Source organism: Anomaloglossus baeobatrachus, chromosome 2 (assembly GCF_048569485.1).
Source record: "Anomaloglossus baeobatrachus isolate aAnoBae1 chromosome 2, aAnoBae1.hap1, whole genome shotgun sequence".
In the NCBI taxonomy this organism is placed as follows: domain Eukaryota; kingdom Metazoa; phylum Chordata; class Amphibia; order Anura; family Aromobatidae; genus Anomaloglossus; species Anomaloglossus baeobatrachus.
In genome coordinates, this window is record NC_134354.1 from 288,774,468 (window position 1) to 288,791,398 (window position 16,931).

A 16,931-nucleotide genomic window follows, 5' to 3' on the forward strand; every position below is an offset into this window, starting at 1 on the left:
ACGGTGACAAAGGAAGTTCCTGCTTCGTCACTATGGTTGCCGATGCACAGCCTATACCGGCGAACTACAGGACCCAGGAGGCCGGCGACGGAATGGAAGGTACACATATTATGCTCACCTTACCTTCCCGTTCCATCGCCGGCCTCCTGGATCTTGTAGTTCGCAACGAGGATTCTTCCCTCGTCGCGATGTACCGGGGAACTACAAGAACCATGAGGCCTGCGATGGAACGGAAGGTAAGTTGAGCATAATACTGTATGTATGTGTGTTCGTGTTTGTGTGTGTTTGTTCAGACTGCAAGTGCGGCTTAGAGCGCGGTGGATGTACGGAACCAGAAGTGTGTGCGATGAGTATTTTGCTCGTACAGCAAAGCTTTCTCGTAAACAGAGTTACAAATTTACAGAAAGCTTTGCTTGTTAAGCGAAATTCTTGTTAACTGGGTTACTCTAAGCGAGGTTGCACTGAATTTATTTATTTATATACATGAGATTTCATATTATATATATATATGATAATGTTGTTTGTGTTTGGGTACTCCACCCCTACTAAATTCATAAGTGTGCATAGACACTTTAGGTGTAAGTGCAGGTCTGCCTACACATTGACATACTCAGGTCACAGCCTGCGAGTGTGTTCATGTGAAGGTGATCATGCATTTATGATCGGAAGGTAATCCATGGATCAAAAGATATATGCAATTTTAGCTTCAGTCTCTATATGCACTCGTACCAAAAAGGTATATATTTTGTGTAATAAAGCAGTTTGTGTTGTGTGAGTGGGGAAATTAGGGATAGCTCCCCTCATTTCTTAGGTATGTCGCACTTCAACCCTAACAATTGGTGATGTTCATAAAGGATGGATTGAAAGTCGGTTTTATGGACAGTGTTTCTATCCACTAGTCAACTTAGGTATGGTGACATCACGCCCTACCCTAAAAATTTGGACCTGCTGGGCATAAACCTATGTATCTATTCATGGATGAACCTCATCAATGGTAAGACTAGCAGGGTTAGGGATGTACATGGGATAATGTCGTGGGCCGACCTACGGTCTATGAGGGTGCCCTTCGATAGTCTGACCAGGAATACCAGACTTTGGCAATGATGTAGTTCGTACCCACTCACGCCAGGATGGAAAGACTGGAAGGGTGAGGGGGTGTAGACAAGCCATGATTAATGGTACTTCAGAATGAGGGAGGGGCTCCAAGTGGCCAGGCCCAACTACCAGTTGTAAACACCAGGTAGTCCCATCACGCCAGGATGAAGATAGTATTGTTATGATTCAGGGACCGAGGAGGATAAAAAAAAAATACGAAAACCCAAATGGTAAAAGAGTGGCTGGAACCTTAATGGATTGCAGACCTAATCCTGACACACAACTAGAAGTAGCCGTGGGACGAGCCTACGATGACCTAGTCGTCTTGAGACAGCCGGAGAACTAAATTATTCTCACAGATAGAGATATAAGAAAGCTAATCTGCCTCAGATCAGTCCTCAAAGACAGATAGATAGCCCCCCACATGTAAAGGCTACGGTGATATAGAGAAACATAATACAAAGCTAGAAAAGACAGATTCAGCAATGGTGAGGCCCAAACTATCTTTATAGGAAAGGATAGGAAGGAGCAACTGTCTGTAGCCATAAAAAACCCTAATATATACCAGAACTTCTGATATGGAAAAATCCTGAGGTCACACAACCTCTCCCCCACTGTATCAGCACTCTGATGTTACTGGGATCCAAAAATACTAATACAGATGAGGGACTGAATTAATACCAAGCATGACAAACACAATACCTTGCAGAATCATGGAGCTAAGTATACAGACACTCCCAGCAGGGAATGATCCCATTCCACCAAGAACTCCACACAGACAAAATAGGAATCAAGCATTAGTATCAAAGCAGAAAAAACAACCAGAAAGTGGAACACAAACACCAGAGGTACAAAGACCACTTATCTGAGAGTTCTGGTAGTGAGAAGAGCTGGTTACAGAATGTCCTTAACACAAAGGAGACCATTGAACACCGGCAAGTAACAAAAGAAAACTACTCAGTTAAACAGCCCAATCTGACCCTGATTGCCAGTCTTCCACAGGTGTGTAGCTTTCATTCCACACATCAACTGCACCGCCAGCACTGACCACAAGAGGGAGCCCCGAACTGGAAAATGTATTCACAACATGGTATATTCTGTGGATTGACACAGTTACGGTAGGGCAGGGACGTGTTACCAGAAAGTGTGAGGTCTATATACCTATATATAATACTTAATTCCATCCTGAACTATTATCAATTATAGGGTTGAGCATTAATCCCAGTTCAAAACGTACCGCAACTGTATTGTCTTGATCTCAACAACAGAAGCATTGTAGCAGGGAAGTAGTTGTGCATGATCTATACGTGTATAATCTCTCTTGTGCTAGCTGGCTGATCAAACAAAGGAGGCCATGTGGTTTGACTTCTTTATCTTTTTAGATGGGAGGAGTCTTCAACACCTAGCTATACACACGCCTCCATGACATAACATGTTACAGCCAATGACAGGGGAAATTAATCTCCTATATAATGTGATTTCATACCATGTGAGACCCTCTTTCTCTTCTTCTATTGCCTCACAAGGAACAAAATGGCATGTGACCAACATGGCCGAGTATCATCTCAAAAGGATAATGTTAAGTGTAGGGTGGGCTGTGATATGGTGTGTGTGTGTGTGTGTTATAGTCAAAGTGGGTGGTATGTAATTGTGGGTTTAATTGTATATAATCTAGTATATGCTTATATTGATTACATGTGCTTGTATTCTATTGTGTAAGAAGCATAGTCTTGTTAGTGAATAATAATCTGTTATATTTTTTTATTATTATTATAACAAAGTGTTTGGAATCTGCTCGTGTTTGGGATTCACCAGATAGAAAGCAGTAAATCAATAGTAACAGAGGAAATATATCCTTGGAAAAATATACGGTATATCTGTGGTATGGGAATAGCTAGCTCTTATACATAGGCAGTGTGGTATGCCCCTTGGACAATAGAAGGAGGTCGTTTTTATCCCGATATTACAGTACTATTAATTGATGGGGGGACTAAATGAAACTATTGTGTCTATTTACAAATGTTTTGAATGAGGAATCTACTAGTATAAAAATAACCAAAGAAAACGCTCTACATTTTGTTTATTGAGACAAACTAATTAAAAAGGCACAAACATGGGGCATGTGTTTACATGGACAATATAACAAACATATACATTAAAAGTGTAGGAATGTGGCTGCTTTCTGCTACACAGAAAGTACCTAAGCTTTTGTATATACAAAAGATGTACAGTTAATGTCCTACAATACAAAAGATCAGTTATAAAATATTTTTACACTGAATTCTATTTATTGTATATATCAAGCCCCTACACGGTCTGTAGTTTTCTATCCGGTCTTCTCATGTGAGAAGTGTCCTCTTTTTAAAGCATGCCATTTTTCTACTGCAATGGCTGAATAGGCCTTTAGTTTTAGAATACTTGATCTATTTAATCGATTGATCCCATTTATCTGCTAGCATAAAACTATTCATGCAGCAGAAAATAGGTTGAAATGTATAAATAAAAATTACTCTCAATCTGATAAAAAAGTAAATGTAGAGTTTTGTTTTTTGTTTTTTTTTTTTTAGTATCGCTAAACTGAATGGCTGAAACAGTCTGCAACACATTGCTTATAAAATGTGTTCGCTAGTATCTAGAGCAATTTAAGAATTTAATGCATATCTATAATGAAAATAAAAATTCAGTTCACATAATGCTCTAAAAGCAGAAATCTGGTATTCTTTTGGTTTACTACAGTACAGGTAACATTTTGGATGAGGAATAAAATATATATATATAAAAAAAAAATATATAGCTGAGTAATTAAATGGGGTAGCCTTAAAAGTGTGTTCTCTGACCAAAAAAGCAAATGCTATTGGGGACAGACCAGAATAGGCATAATCCCACTGTCATTAAAAGAATACTAGCAAGAACAAGGATCTGAATATAAAAAACGCTAACATATTTACACATTGAACACAGATTTCTACAGCACACACTTAAAAATTCCATAAAAGAAGAGAGGGGGAAAAAAAAAATTAAAAAAAAAATGTAAATAACAAAACAAAAACCACACATACATCTCGATATAATCTTGGCTTGTCTTGTTGGGCTCACTACCTTGTTAGTGGTTAGAAAACAAACTGTATACAATTTTAATAGAAGACAACAGTTCCTTGTTAACTTTCTGACCCATCAGCAATCCAAAGGGGCAAAGAATAACACATTCAGTTCTTGTGCTTCCATACCCGTCATTGATTTTCTTTTCAGCTTTGTTTTTTATGTTTTTTTCATGTGCTGTTTACTGCTATCATTTTCATCACTTAGGCAGCAGTGCTTCAGACAGCATTCCTGAAGGGATTGGATGGAACCGCCAGCTTCAGAAACACTTCTCAAAAGTATGAAAATACTGAACCCAAACATCTTTGCAAATTGAATGCTGACATAAAGATGCCTCCATTTTTGCCGTTCTCTGCCCAGATTCGTGATCACATCAAATATTCCATTCCGGTTATACACTTAAATATATTTACATTCCAAATGCTGAGGATTCAGGAAGTAAAAGGGACAAGCGTCTTGGAAACTGTTAATTGTTCAGAATGGTTTCCGTATAATCCTGGGCATTAGTATTCATTCGCACACATGTGACAGACCATATTTTGATGTGCTTTCCAGCCCAGTATAGGGAATTCTATCTTCCTATGGAATACTGTTTGCAAACTCAATTCATCACTGTTGAATACAAATTCATGTGAAGACATTTTATTATTGTGCAACCTACAGATTTCATTTACTTTGAATATTAACAGTTAAAAAGCACAAAGGATGCCTAATTGAACATCACAAAAAAAGAAAAGAAAAAAAGCGATTTAAAAAAAAATGTATCCCACTTGGCATACAAATTAAGAAAATGAAATACCTTGCTAGTGTTATTAAAATCATTAATAATCATGTAAAATACTAATGCAATTTCATGACATCTGTTATGGAAACAGTCTCCTAGCCTATATCCAGTCTTCGGTTATGGTTTATCCCTCTCCTCCTTTAATAGATGTGGTCCAGGACAAACAATTCCCAAATACTAAAAATGACCAATGAAATTGGATCTCCTTCTTATATCAGAAGCAAGTTGCTTGTAGAGACGTACAAAACAACCCAATAATACTGCTGTAAATTCATGAATAAATCCATTTTTCCTTTACCAAGGTGATGTAGAAGGTAGAGCTTGGGATAAGAATGGCATACTCTCCACTGGTCTCATTGCTATATTTAATGGAGCAGCTAAAGTCATTGGTGTGGGGAGATTCATAGGGCTTGTTATAGTGACTGGGTGTGCTATATTAACAGGAGCAGTAACTGACGTAGGCAAATTAACCGGTGATGTCAAAGACAAAGGTGAAGTCATTGAAATTGGTGTTGTTATGGTCACTGGATGCCCCAAATTCATGGGCGAAGTGATATTAACAGGACTGGAGACATTGACTGGACTTCTCATACTCATGGCTGCTGCCACGGTCACTGGGTTAGTCAGGGTTCCTGATGCTGCCACGGAGGATGTAATATTGAAGGGAGAAGTAAGCGTTACAGACGTCTGAGGTGCAGTCGAAGTTTGGCACATATTGCTTGTATCTGCATTAAGAAAATAAGAAATGGGTCATCCACAGACAGTTCAGAAAAGAGTAACTTATTTTGAAATTGGGAAACAAATAGCTTTCAGACTATGGTTTATACAGTACACTATTTTAGGAAAGCAATAAGCCCTTTGAAATGACTATAGATATTACAGTGCCATTTGTATGGCTTCTGAGTCAACTGCTATGAAGACATAAATCACCTATTGAAAAGGTCCTATGATTCTGATCCACAGCACAAAAGAGTGAGTCTGGAGCTGAAACAAGAGGAAAAGTAACGTGTCAAAGTCCCAACATGAGGCATGACAAATGGTTCAATAATATTTCAATTTGTGTTACATTATCTCACTGTCAGGCCAAGTTCACACAACTGTATTTTTGGTCTTAGTGCGGTCTGTGAAAAAACAGACAGCACTCAGACCAATGTTATTCAATATGGCAGCGAGGACGAGCAATTTTATTCATGGACTGAATCTGCATGTGAACAAAATCACAGCATACTCTGGCTTCTTTCATGTCAGATGAGATACGCCCATTCAAGTATATGGGTGCACAAAGAAAACATGGATTCCATAGAGCAGAGGTCCCCAACTCCAGTCCTCAAGGCCCACCAACAGTGCAGGTTTTTGGGATTTCCTTAGTATTGCACAGGTGTTAATGTAATTACCTGCCCAGGTGCTGGTTCCAACAGCAGTGCAATGCTAAGGAAATCCTGAAAACATGCACTGTTGGTGGGCCTTGAGGACTGGAGTTGGGGAACCCTGCCATAGAGCATATGATTTTTGCACATACATTGCAATTCTTTAACATAGAAAACTATATTTAGTCTTAGTTATTTTTAATAAATGCTGATGTATAAAAACAGATTGCACATGGATGGCAAATAAGAAAAAAAATGGTCTCAGTTTTCTGGATGAAACTCAAACGATATTTTATACAGTCGTGTGAACTGTCGTAGATGGTTTCTAGAACTTGCAACAACAATGTTAAAGGAAAAGCAGGTCATGCACTACAAGCGATCTATGCATAATATGGGTTTCAATAAAAAAAATTACTTCTGAAGAAACAATTCATTGATTGGGTTTATGTTATTGAAGGGAACCTGTCACCTGTAAAAATGCCATTAACCTGCAGATATAGGGTTAATCTACAAGTTAATATTGAATCCTGTCCGACACCTGCATATTGAACCCGGTTGTCGTGAGGAAATGAACTAATCCTCCCAGCTGCGTTACGGTTTCAGTCATGGGGATTGCGCTGGTGCCAGTTGCTACTGCTCTGTGTATGGATAGTGGTGGCTGTAACCATGCCCCTGTACGGCCTGACAGAAGACTCATCATTAGAACCAGCTGTCAGTCAGGTTGGCGAGTGGGCGTGGTTACAGCCACCGCTATCTATACACTGAGCAGTGACTGAACCCACAACGCTGCCAGGAGGATTAAAGTTCAATACTTCCAAGCAGTGGCAGGGTTCAATATGAAGACGCCGGGCAAGAAGACTGAAACACTACTAAAGGGGTGGTTCACCCATATTTTTTATTGTCTAGATCAATATTATATTGAGAAACAATGTTTCTCTCATATACCTTGTGTTGTCAATAGTGCCTGTGAGAGGCGCTATTGCAGACCACTGCTCCCCGTCCAGTGACGTACCCGTCAAATGCTGCCACGTCACATCCGTGCAGCCGGCTACAGTCTTCCAGACTCTGAGCTGTGAGCGGTGTTTCACTGCTGTCACAGCCCATTTGCTCCCCCCTCCTAGCACGGCGCATCTCCTGCTCCCCCCTCCCTCCTCCATCCTAGCACGGCGCATCTCGTGCTCCCCCCTCCCTCCTAGCACAGCACGGCGCGTCTCCTGCTCCCCCCCTCCCCCCTCCTCGCAGAACGCTGCAAGCAAGAGACGTGCTGTGAGGGAGGAGGGAGGAGGAGCAGGGAGCAGATGGGTTCAGAATGTAGCCGGCTGCACGGATGTGACGAGGCAGCATTGGACGGGTACGTCACTGGACGGGGAGCAGCGGTCTGCAATAGCGCCTCTCACAGGCACTATTGACAACACAAGGTATTTGAGAGAAACATTGTTTCTCAATATAATATCGATCTAGACAATAAAAAATATGGGTGAACCACCCCTTTAAATTTGAAGATTACAGATGACTGATTCCTTTTAATATACACTTAACTGCATCACCATTCAGGGAAGGACTAAGTCATTACATTATTACAAGTACCTGGATCAGTGAAACATTTTTTCTTCTTTAAAATGTAATATTTATTTTAAATTGTTTCTTAGGTATTTCCTCTAGATTGGCTGCAGTAGAAGGGTTGCCCTACATAGCTGGACAGCCTGAAACTCTAGGGACCGCAACCACGGCATCTCCTATACTCTGTCATGGCAGTCAGGGGCTGCCATGTTGGTCCCCCTATGTTATGCCGACAGGCACAATACACTGGGGCATTGAACGGTGTTATACAGGCGATCAGGACCATTTAAGTTCAATATGCAAAGAAAGACTAAAATTATAAAAAAAAGCCCTTTTCTCACTTCAGTAATGTAAATATATCATTTGTATCACTATATTTGCAAAATTAAAGAATTGCTATTTTTTAATTCATCCCCTCCCAAAAATTGGAATAAATAACTATCTAAAAACTCATGAATGAGTTGACAAACTCAAAATGATCACCTGAACAAAATTATGAATCCTGCAAAACATAAGCCCTTACACACCCGTTACTGGGAATGTAGAGTTATGGCTTTCAGAATAAGGGGACACAAAGAGAAATTATTTTTTTTAACTGATTTTATACAACAAAAGAAAATAAAAAAATTAAAAAAATTAAAACTATATAAAATGGTATCTCCATAATCATGCTGGCCCACAGACTAAAGTTAATATGCAATTTATCTGTAGAGTGAACAGTGTTTAAAAAAAAAATACAACCAGAAAATTGTTGCTGAAATCCTCCTCACCAAAATAAAAAAAAAAATTATATACATATATATATATATATATATTATATATATATATATATATATATATATATATATATATATATCAATTAACCCCAGTACAGTACCATTAAAAAATAAAACTGAAGAATTAAAGGCAATGTTAGTTTTGGAACTAAAATAAAACATTTTCTGCATCCTCTAGGCCTAAGATACTAAAAGGTTAATATTTTAGTTTCTGGGTTAGGCTATGTTCACACTAGAAAAATGATTTTTCTTAAGAAATTTCTTGAGAGTGAAGGATTAGCGCACCTGCGTTAAAAAACGCACCAATAACGCAGGTGCGTTTTTGGTGCGTTTTTTTCATGTTGGTCCCTGCGTTTTTTAATGCCTTTACAGCAATAAAGCACATTGAAAATGAAAAAAAAAAAAAAAATAGATAATACAGAGATATGATAGATAGATAGATAGATAGATAGATAGATAGATATAGATAGATAATAGATATTTAGGGGAATAGCTAGATAATAGATAGCTAGATAATAGATATTTAGGGGTATAGATAGATAAGATAGAAAGATAGATAATAGATAGATAATATAGAAAGATAGACATATGATAGATCGACAGAAGGATAGATAATATAGAAAGATAGATAATATAGAAAAATAGATAATAGATAGATATTTAGGGGTATAGATAGATAGATAATAGATACATAGTTAATAGAGGGATAGATATTCCAGCTTTATTTATGAGGTTTCCCCCCACACACACTGCACTTCTCGCGGCCGGTGTTCACATCAGCGGCCGTGAGAAATGTCCTGGAGTCACCTCTGCACCTCGCTCAGGAGTGCATTCAGCACTCGCTCCCTGACCCGTGGAGAACTGTCACACGCGGCTGGAGCAGGGCTGGAAGCGCCGTGGGACATCGCTGTGGATTACGTCGGAGCTGTGTTTGGGAGGGGTTAATACACTGGAGAAAGAGGGGCTTTTTGTCTTTTATTCAAAATAAAGGATTTTTCGGTGTGTGAGTGTTTCTTTACTTTCACTTTCAAATTAGTGAAGGCGTGTCATAGACGCTGCCATCACTAATCTTGGACTTTGCGGCAGCTATTATTGCCGTTCACTCCATATTACCTGGATTGCCCCCGCATCACGGCATCTGGAAGAGCCGGTAACACGCCGGGACTGTCGCATAATGGATGCGACAGTCCCGGGGCAGCTGCGGCTGATATTCTCGGAGGGGGAGGGGGCATTAACCCTGTCCCTCGCTCTCCCCAGCCTGAGAATACCGGGCCGCTGCTGTGTGTTTACCCGGCTGGAAGGTAAAAATACAGTGGAGCACATGCTTTTTTTTTTTTTCTCTTCTTCTTCCTCTTCCTGTCCTAGTGACATCACTTCCCTGCAAAACGCAGTGCAGGGAAGTACACTATGTCCTGAAAACGCGAAATAACGCGGGAATAATGCAGGTATAACGCAGGAATAACACAGGAATAACGCACATCACTTGCTACCTGCGTTATTCCTGCGCTATTTCATGATTACATTACAGTCAATGGAGTGAATAACGCAGTTAGCTGCAGAAAAGAAGTGACATGCTCATTCTTTTTCTTAAGAAAATCTACTGAAAGAATTTTCTTAAGAAAAAAATGCAGTGTGCGCACAGCTAATTTTTTTCCTCATAGGTTTTGCTGGGGAATGTCTGCAGAAAGGTTACAAGAATTTCTCAAGAAATTTCTGCAGCAAAAATGGACCAAAAACACAGATAAAAAACGCAGTGTGTGCACATAGCCTTATACTGTATAAGTACTGTATTTTTCCGATTATAAGACACACTTTTCCTCCCAAAAATTTGGGAGGAAAATGAGGTGGAGACTGTTGGAGAGGGGTCGCAGGAGGCCAGGGGAATGCTGCAGCGTGGGCAGTGCTGGATCTGAGGCGTGGGTGGTGAGGACTTCAAATAAATGGCACACTGAGACGGCGCATGCACATATGGAGCTCTCGGAAAAAGAAAAGGCTAGCAAAACGTACGTAGGGGTTAATCTGTTTGCTGGGAAGAAGCCTTTGTTCGTGTGGGAGATATACTTTTTAATGGTCACTTTTTGATAATTTGTATTTGGAAAGAGACGTTTGTTACAAAAGGAAAAAAACCTCTTCTATTTTTACCATTGGATCTGTTTTGTCTATACCCACATATAACAATTTCTCCTTTCCTTTCTAAATATACTGCTTACCATCATCAATTGATTGTATACATGGGGTTAATTTGTTGGTTCATATACATGTGGGAGACCTATTTAACATGGCCTTTCTCCAAGATATTGCACTTGCACTTTGAAAGATAGATTGTTTTAGAAAAAACTTTTTAATCTCTGCTGCTAGATCCGCCTTGTTCATGTCCACATATAATAATTGTTTATCTTATTACCCCTTCTGTTAATACATTTGATACCCCCATCAATTGATTGTATATATGCATAAATGATCAGTCAATATTTATGTTCAACTTCATTGTATTTATATATCTAATTGTATTTACTTGTTGGCTATTAAATAAAATCTTATTTTTTTCATTCTATACTCTAGTTGATTATTAAACTAGCACCTACTATACATATTTCACAGCACTGTACAGATACTGAAGACACTTTCATCAGTTGTTGTTCCCATTCGGTCTCCGAAACTAAATTTACTATCTCAACCACATGTGACACACTGAGAACATACAAAATCCTTGAAGATTTAGGTCTCATTCAGAGGTCTGTATCACAGGTACAGAATATACGGTAATATAATATATACAGCATCTATACACACACACACACACACAACTTTAGTATTTATTGTACGTGCAATGTAATTTATATGTAAGCACTGAAATACCTTCATATTTGATTCTACAATGAACTGGAGTCTGAAGTTCATGAAGTTGTCCTGGAAAAAGACAGACATGTTAGGTTACATCCTGAGAGGAGACCACCACAATCACAATTTCTGTAAACATACACGGCAACGCAACATTATAAATATGGCTTTTAATTAGTTTTCATTCTGAAAACAGAGAGAAATTGAAGACATCAAAAGAACTATATACAAAGTCACAGCTCCAGAGTGACTTTAAAAAAGAATAATTGTCCTTTTAATATTTATTTTATAAATCAGTACTGCACATGAAAATTAGAAGCTTTAATATATCTTGTCAGAGAAATCTGCTTCTTTCTCCAGGGCTGATCATTCTTTATCAAAGAAGGGAATTTTGTTTACTTACCGTAAATTCCTTTTCTTCTAGCTCCAATTGGGAGACCCAGACAATTGGGTGTATAGGCTATGCCTCCGGAGGCCGCACAAAGTATTACACTAAAAGTGTAAAGCCCCTCCCCTTCTGCCTATACAGCCCCCGTGCTCCCACGGGCTCCTCAGTTTTGGTGCAAAAGCAAGAAGGAGGAAAAAATTATAAACTGGTTTAAAGTGAATTCAATCCGAAGGAATATCGGAGAACTGAAACCATTCAACATGAACAACATGTGTACACAAAAAAACAGGGGCGGGTGCTGGGTCTCCCAATTGGAGCTAGAAGAAAAGGAATTTACGGTAAGTAAACAAAATTCCCTTCTTTGTCGCTCCATTGGGAGACCCAGACAATTGGGACGTCCAAAAGCAGTCCCTGGGTGGGTAAAATAATACCTCGTAATGGAGCCGTAAAACGGCCCCTTCCTACAGGTGGGCAACCGCCGCCTGAAGGACTCGTCTACCTAGGCTGGCATCCGCCGAAGCATAGGTATGCACCTGATAGTGTTTCGTGAAAGTGTGCAGGCTCGACCAGGTAGCCGCCTGACACACCTGCTGAGCCGTAGCCTGGTGCCTCAAAGCCCAGGACGCGCCCACGGCTCTGGTAGAATGGGCCTTCAGCCCTGCGGGAACCGGAAGCCCAGCAGAACGGTAAGCTTCGAGAATTGGCTCCTTGATCCACCGAGCCAGGGTTGATTTGGAAGCCTGTGACCCTTTACGCTGGCCAGCGACAAGGACAAAGAGTGCATCCGAGCGGCGCAGGGGCGCCGTACGAGAAATGTAGAGTCTGAGTGCTCTCACCAGGTCTAACAAGTGCAAATCCTTTTCACATTGGTGAACTGGATGAGGACAAAAAGAGGGTAAGGAGATATCCTGATTGAGATGAAAAGGGGATACCACCTTGGGGAGAAATTCCGGAACCGGACGCAGAACCACCTTGTCCTGGTGAAACACCAGGAAAGGGGCTTTGCACGACAACGCTGCTAGCTCAGACACTCTCCGAAGAGAGGTGACTGCTACTAGGAAGACCACTTTCTGCGAAAGGCGTGAGAGAGAAATATCCCTCATTGGCTCGAATGGTGGTTTCTGAAGAGCCACCAGCACCCTGTTCAGATCCCAGGGTTCTAACGGCCGCTTGTAAGGAGGAACGATGTGACAAACCCCCTGCAGGAACGTGCGTACCTGTGGAAGTCTGGCTAGGCGCTTCTGGAAAAACACAGAGAGCGCTGAGACTTGTCCCTTAAGGGAGCCGAGCGACAAACCCTTTTCAAGTCCAGATTGAAGGAAGGACAGAAAAGTGGGCAAGGCAAAAGGCCAGGGAGAAAAACCCTGAGCAGAGCACCATGACAGGAAAATTTTCCACGTCCTGTGGTAGATCTTGGCGGACGTTGGTTTCCTAGCCTGTCTCATAGTGGCAATGACCTCTTGAGATAATCCTGAAGACGCTAGGATCCAGGACTCAATGGCCACACAGTCAGGTTGAGGGCCGCAGAATTCAGATGGAAAAACGGCCCTTGAGACAGCAAGTCTGGTCGGTCTGGTAGTGCCCACGGTTGGCCGACCGTGAGATGCCACAGATCCGGGTACCACGACCTCCTCGGCCAGTCTGGAGCGACGAGGATGACGCGGCGGCAGTCGGCCCTGATCTTGCGTAACACTCTGGGCAACAGTGCCAGCGGAGGAAACACATAAGGGAGCTGAAACTGCGACCAATCCTGAACTAAGGCGTCTGCCGCCATAGCTCTGGGATCTTGAGACCGTGCCATGAACGTCGGTACCTTGTTGTTGTGCCGGGACGCCATGAGGTCGACGTCCGGCACCCCCCAGCGGCAACAGATCTCCTGAAACACGTCCGGGTGAAGGGACCATTCCCCTGCGTCCATGCCCTGGCGACTGAGATAATCTGCTTCCCAGTTTTCCACGCCCGGGATGTGAACTGCAGAGATGGTGGAGGCCGTGGCCTCCACCCACATCAAGATCCGCCGGACTTCCTGGAAGGCTTGCCGGCTGCGTGTGCCGCCTTGGTGGTTGATGTATGCCACCGCTGTGGAATTGTCCGACTGAATTCGGATCTGCTTGCCTTCCAGCCACTGCTGGAACGCTTTCAGGGCAAGGTACACTGCCCGTATTTCCAGAACATTGATCTGAAGTGAGGACTCTTGCCGGGTCCACGTACCCTGAGCCCTGTGGTGGAGAAAAACCGCTCCCCACCCTGACAGACTCGCGTCCGTCGTGACCACCTCCCAGGATGGTGGTAGGAAGGATTTCCCCTTCGATAATGAAGTGGAAGAAGCCACCACCGAAGGGAAGCTTTTGTCGCCTGAGAGAGAGAGACGTTCCTGTCGAGGGACGTCGGCTTCCTGTCCCATTTGCGAAGGATGTCCCATTGAAGAGGACGCAGGTGAAACTGCGCGAAAGGGACTGCCTCCATTGCTGCCACCATCTTCCCCAGGAAGTGCTCTGGGGCTGGGATCCGTGTCAGAGCCCCCAGCCTGGGAACTATGAGATACCCCGGGGGGACATTGTTGGTCCAACTGAGGGGGGCCAGGGAACAATGATTCAACAGAGTCCCGGTGCTGAGATACCGGTCTGGACTGCAAGGCTTCTAGTATCTTAGCCATAGTTTCCGAGAGTTTATCTGTAAAGACTGCAAACTCCGTCCCTGTCACCTGGAGAGTGTCAGCAGGTGGCTCCCCCTGGGCCCCTCTTAGCAGAGGCTCCGGCTGAGCAAGTGCAGTAGGTGCCGAGCAGTGCACACAATGAGGGTCAGTGGAACCTGCCGGTAGCGGCGTCGTACATGCGGCGCATGCAGCATAGTAAGCCTGTGTTTTGGCACCCCTGCCTTTTGTGGGCGCCATGCTATTGTCTTCCCTGAGCAACACAATAGAGTATATAGCCAGAAAACAACTGTGCACTATACAGTGTAAAGTATATACCATAAACATATAATTACACCTCTGCACAATGGGGCTAGCACCACAGGTGCTGCTTACCACCCGCTTAAAGCGGTTGTGAGGCCACCAGAATCCCTGCCTGGGTCTCCCAGAATTTGTCCCCCTCTGCAGCGTCCGAGGAGCTGACAGGAATGGCTGCCGGCGTCCTGAGGAGAGGAGGGAGCCGTGGGCGTGACCCAGAAAGTGCGGGAACTGGTGCCCCACAGTGCACAGTGAGGGGGGTGGAGTATGCAAAGCATTCTCCAGCCCTCATTGCTGCTCGTCTGAACAGCGTCCCGCCCTTCCCCTGCTTGTCAGGGCTGTGGGCGGGAGGAAGAAAGACTAGGCCGCAAAAGCCGGGGACTCGAGTAATAAGCGTGGCCGCCGTAAAAGCGCGGCCGCGCGGAAGTCCCCGGCGCACTACAAGTCCCAGCCGCGCCTCAGTGTTAAACATGGCGGCGGCGGTCAGCGCGGTAGTCCCCCTACATAAACACACTCAGCGACGCTGAGTGTGTAATGGCACATTTAACCCGGTCAGCGCCGCGGTCCCCGGTGCACTAGCACACCCAGCAATGCTGGAGTGTTGCTGTGCTCGGTCCCCACGGGGACACAGAGTACCTCCAAGTAGCAGGGCCATGTCCCTGAACGATACCCGGCTCCTATCCAGCAGGCTCCCAGGAGTTGTGGATGAAGCACGGTCTCAGTGCCTGGAGACCGATAGGATCCCACTTCACCCAGAGTCCTAAGGGGGATGGGGAAGGAAAACAGCATGTGGGCTCCAGCCTCCGTACCCGCAATGGATACCTCAACCTTAACAACACCGCCGACAAGAGTGGGGTGAGAAGGGAGCATGCTGGGGGCCCTATATGGGCCCACTTTTCTTCCATCCGACATAGTCAGCAGCTGCTGCTGACCAATCTATGGAGCTGTGCGTGCATGTCTGCCTCCTTCGCACAAAGCAAAAAAACTGAGGAGCCCGTGGGAGCACGGGGGGTGTATAGGCAGAAGGGGAGGGGCTTTACACTTTTAGTGTAATACTTTGTGCGGCCTCCGGAGGCATAGCCTATACACCCAATTGTCTGGGTCTCCCAATGGAGCGACAAAGAAATTCTTAAATCATGGGAAATTTCTCTATTCAGTGAAGGCAGATTTATGCACTATGAAGATAGGAGATGTTACTGAGAAGATTATACAGTGGAGAAAAAAGCATTGAACATGTCGCCAATTTGCTAAGTAAATATATTTCTAGAGGTACTATTGACATGAATTTCTCACCAGATGTTGGTAACAACCCATCCAATCCACAGGCATAGGAATAAAACCATAGATGTCTATAAATTTAGTGATGTGTAATAATGAGAAATGACACAGGGAAAAAGAATTGCCTACATGAAGAAATAGAGGCGCAAAATCACATCTGAGCAATACATGTGATTAGTTTTATACGACACATGAAATACATTTCAGTAAGCCTGTTCAATACTTTTTCCTTGTGTCATTTCTCATTATTACACATCACTAAATTTAAAGGACAGGTATATTTGATTTCTTTGCCTGTGTGGATCAGATGGATTGTTATTGACATCTGGTGAGAAATTCATGTCAATAGCACCTTTAGAAATATATTTACTTAGAAAATTGCAAATTGGTGATGTGTTCAATACTTATTTCATCCGCTTTATATATAAGAAAGGGGGTAAGAGCTGTGCCTCTAGCTCCTCCTCGCTACATAGAATGTTATAAGTAGTATCTGCCATCTTCTATCTCAATAATGTAACAAATCAGTCTTCACTGAATAGAAATTTTGTCTAGCAATTAAGAATTTTGAGAATAAAGGATCAGTCCTGGTGGAGAGCGAGGCAGATTCCTCTAATCAGATATATTGCAAGGTCTATATTCTAATTTTAAAGAGCACTATTGATTCATAAGATTAAAACAATGGTTAGGCTTTCAGTCTCTTACATGTCCGTGAAATCACTGCATTAACTCTTCAGTGACCAGTTTTGACTTTAACCCCTTCACGACCGTCCGATTTTAAGCTTCCCCTTTTTTT

At 42.7% G+C, this 16,931-nt stretch overlaps 1 protein-coding gene across 2 annotated transcripts in view; it reads right to left on the reverse strand.

Annotated features, from left to right (window-relative positions):
* Positions 1–3,158: 3,158 nt before the first annotated feature.
* VEZF1 (vascular endothelial zinc finger 1) overlaps positions 3,159–16,931 on the reverse strand; it is a 92,187-nt gene continuing 78,414 nt past the window's right edge. For both annotated transcript variants that reach the window (XM_075335834.1, XM_075335835.1), the window contains exons 5-7: positions 11,541–11,591; positions 5,909–5,962; positions 3,159–5,703 (exon numbers count right to left, since the gene is read on the reverse strand). In XM_075335834.1, the coding sequence (XP_075191949.1) occupies positions 5,273–5,703; positions 5,909–5,962; positions 11,541–11,591 (536 nt within the window). In that variant the 3' untranslated portion in view covers positions 3,159–5,272. The remainder of the gene's footprint in view (positions 5,704–5,908; positions 5,963–11,540; positions 11,592–16,931) is intronic.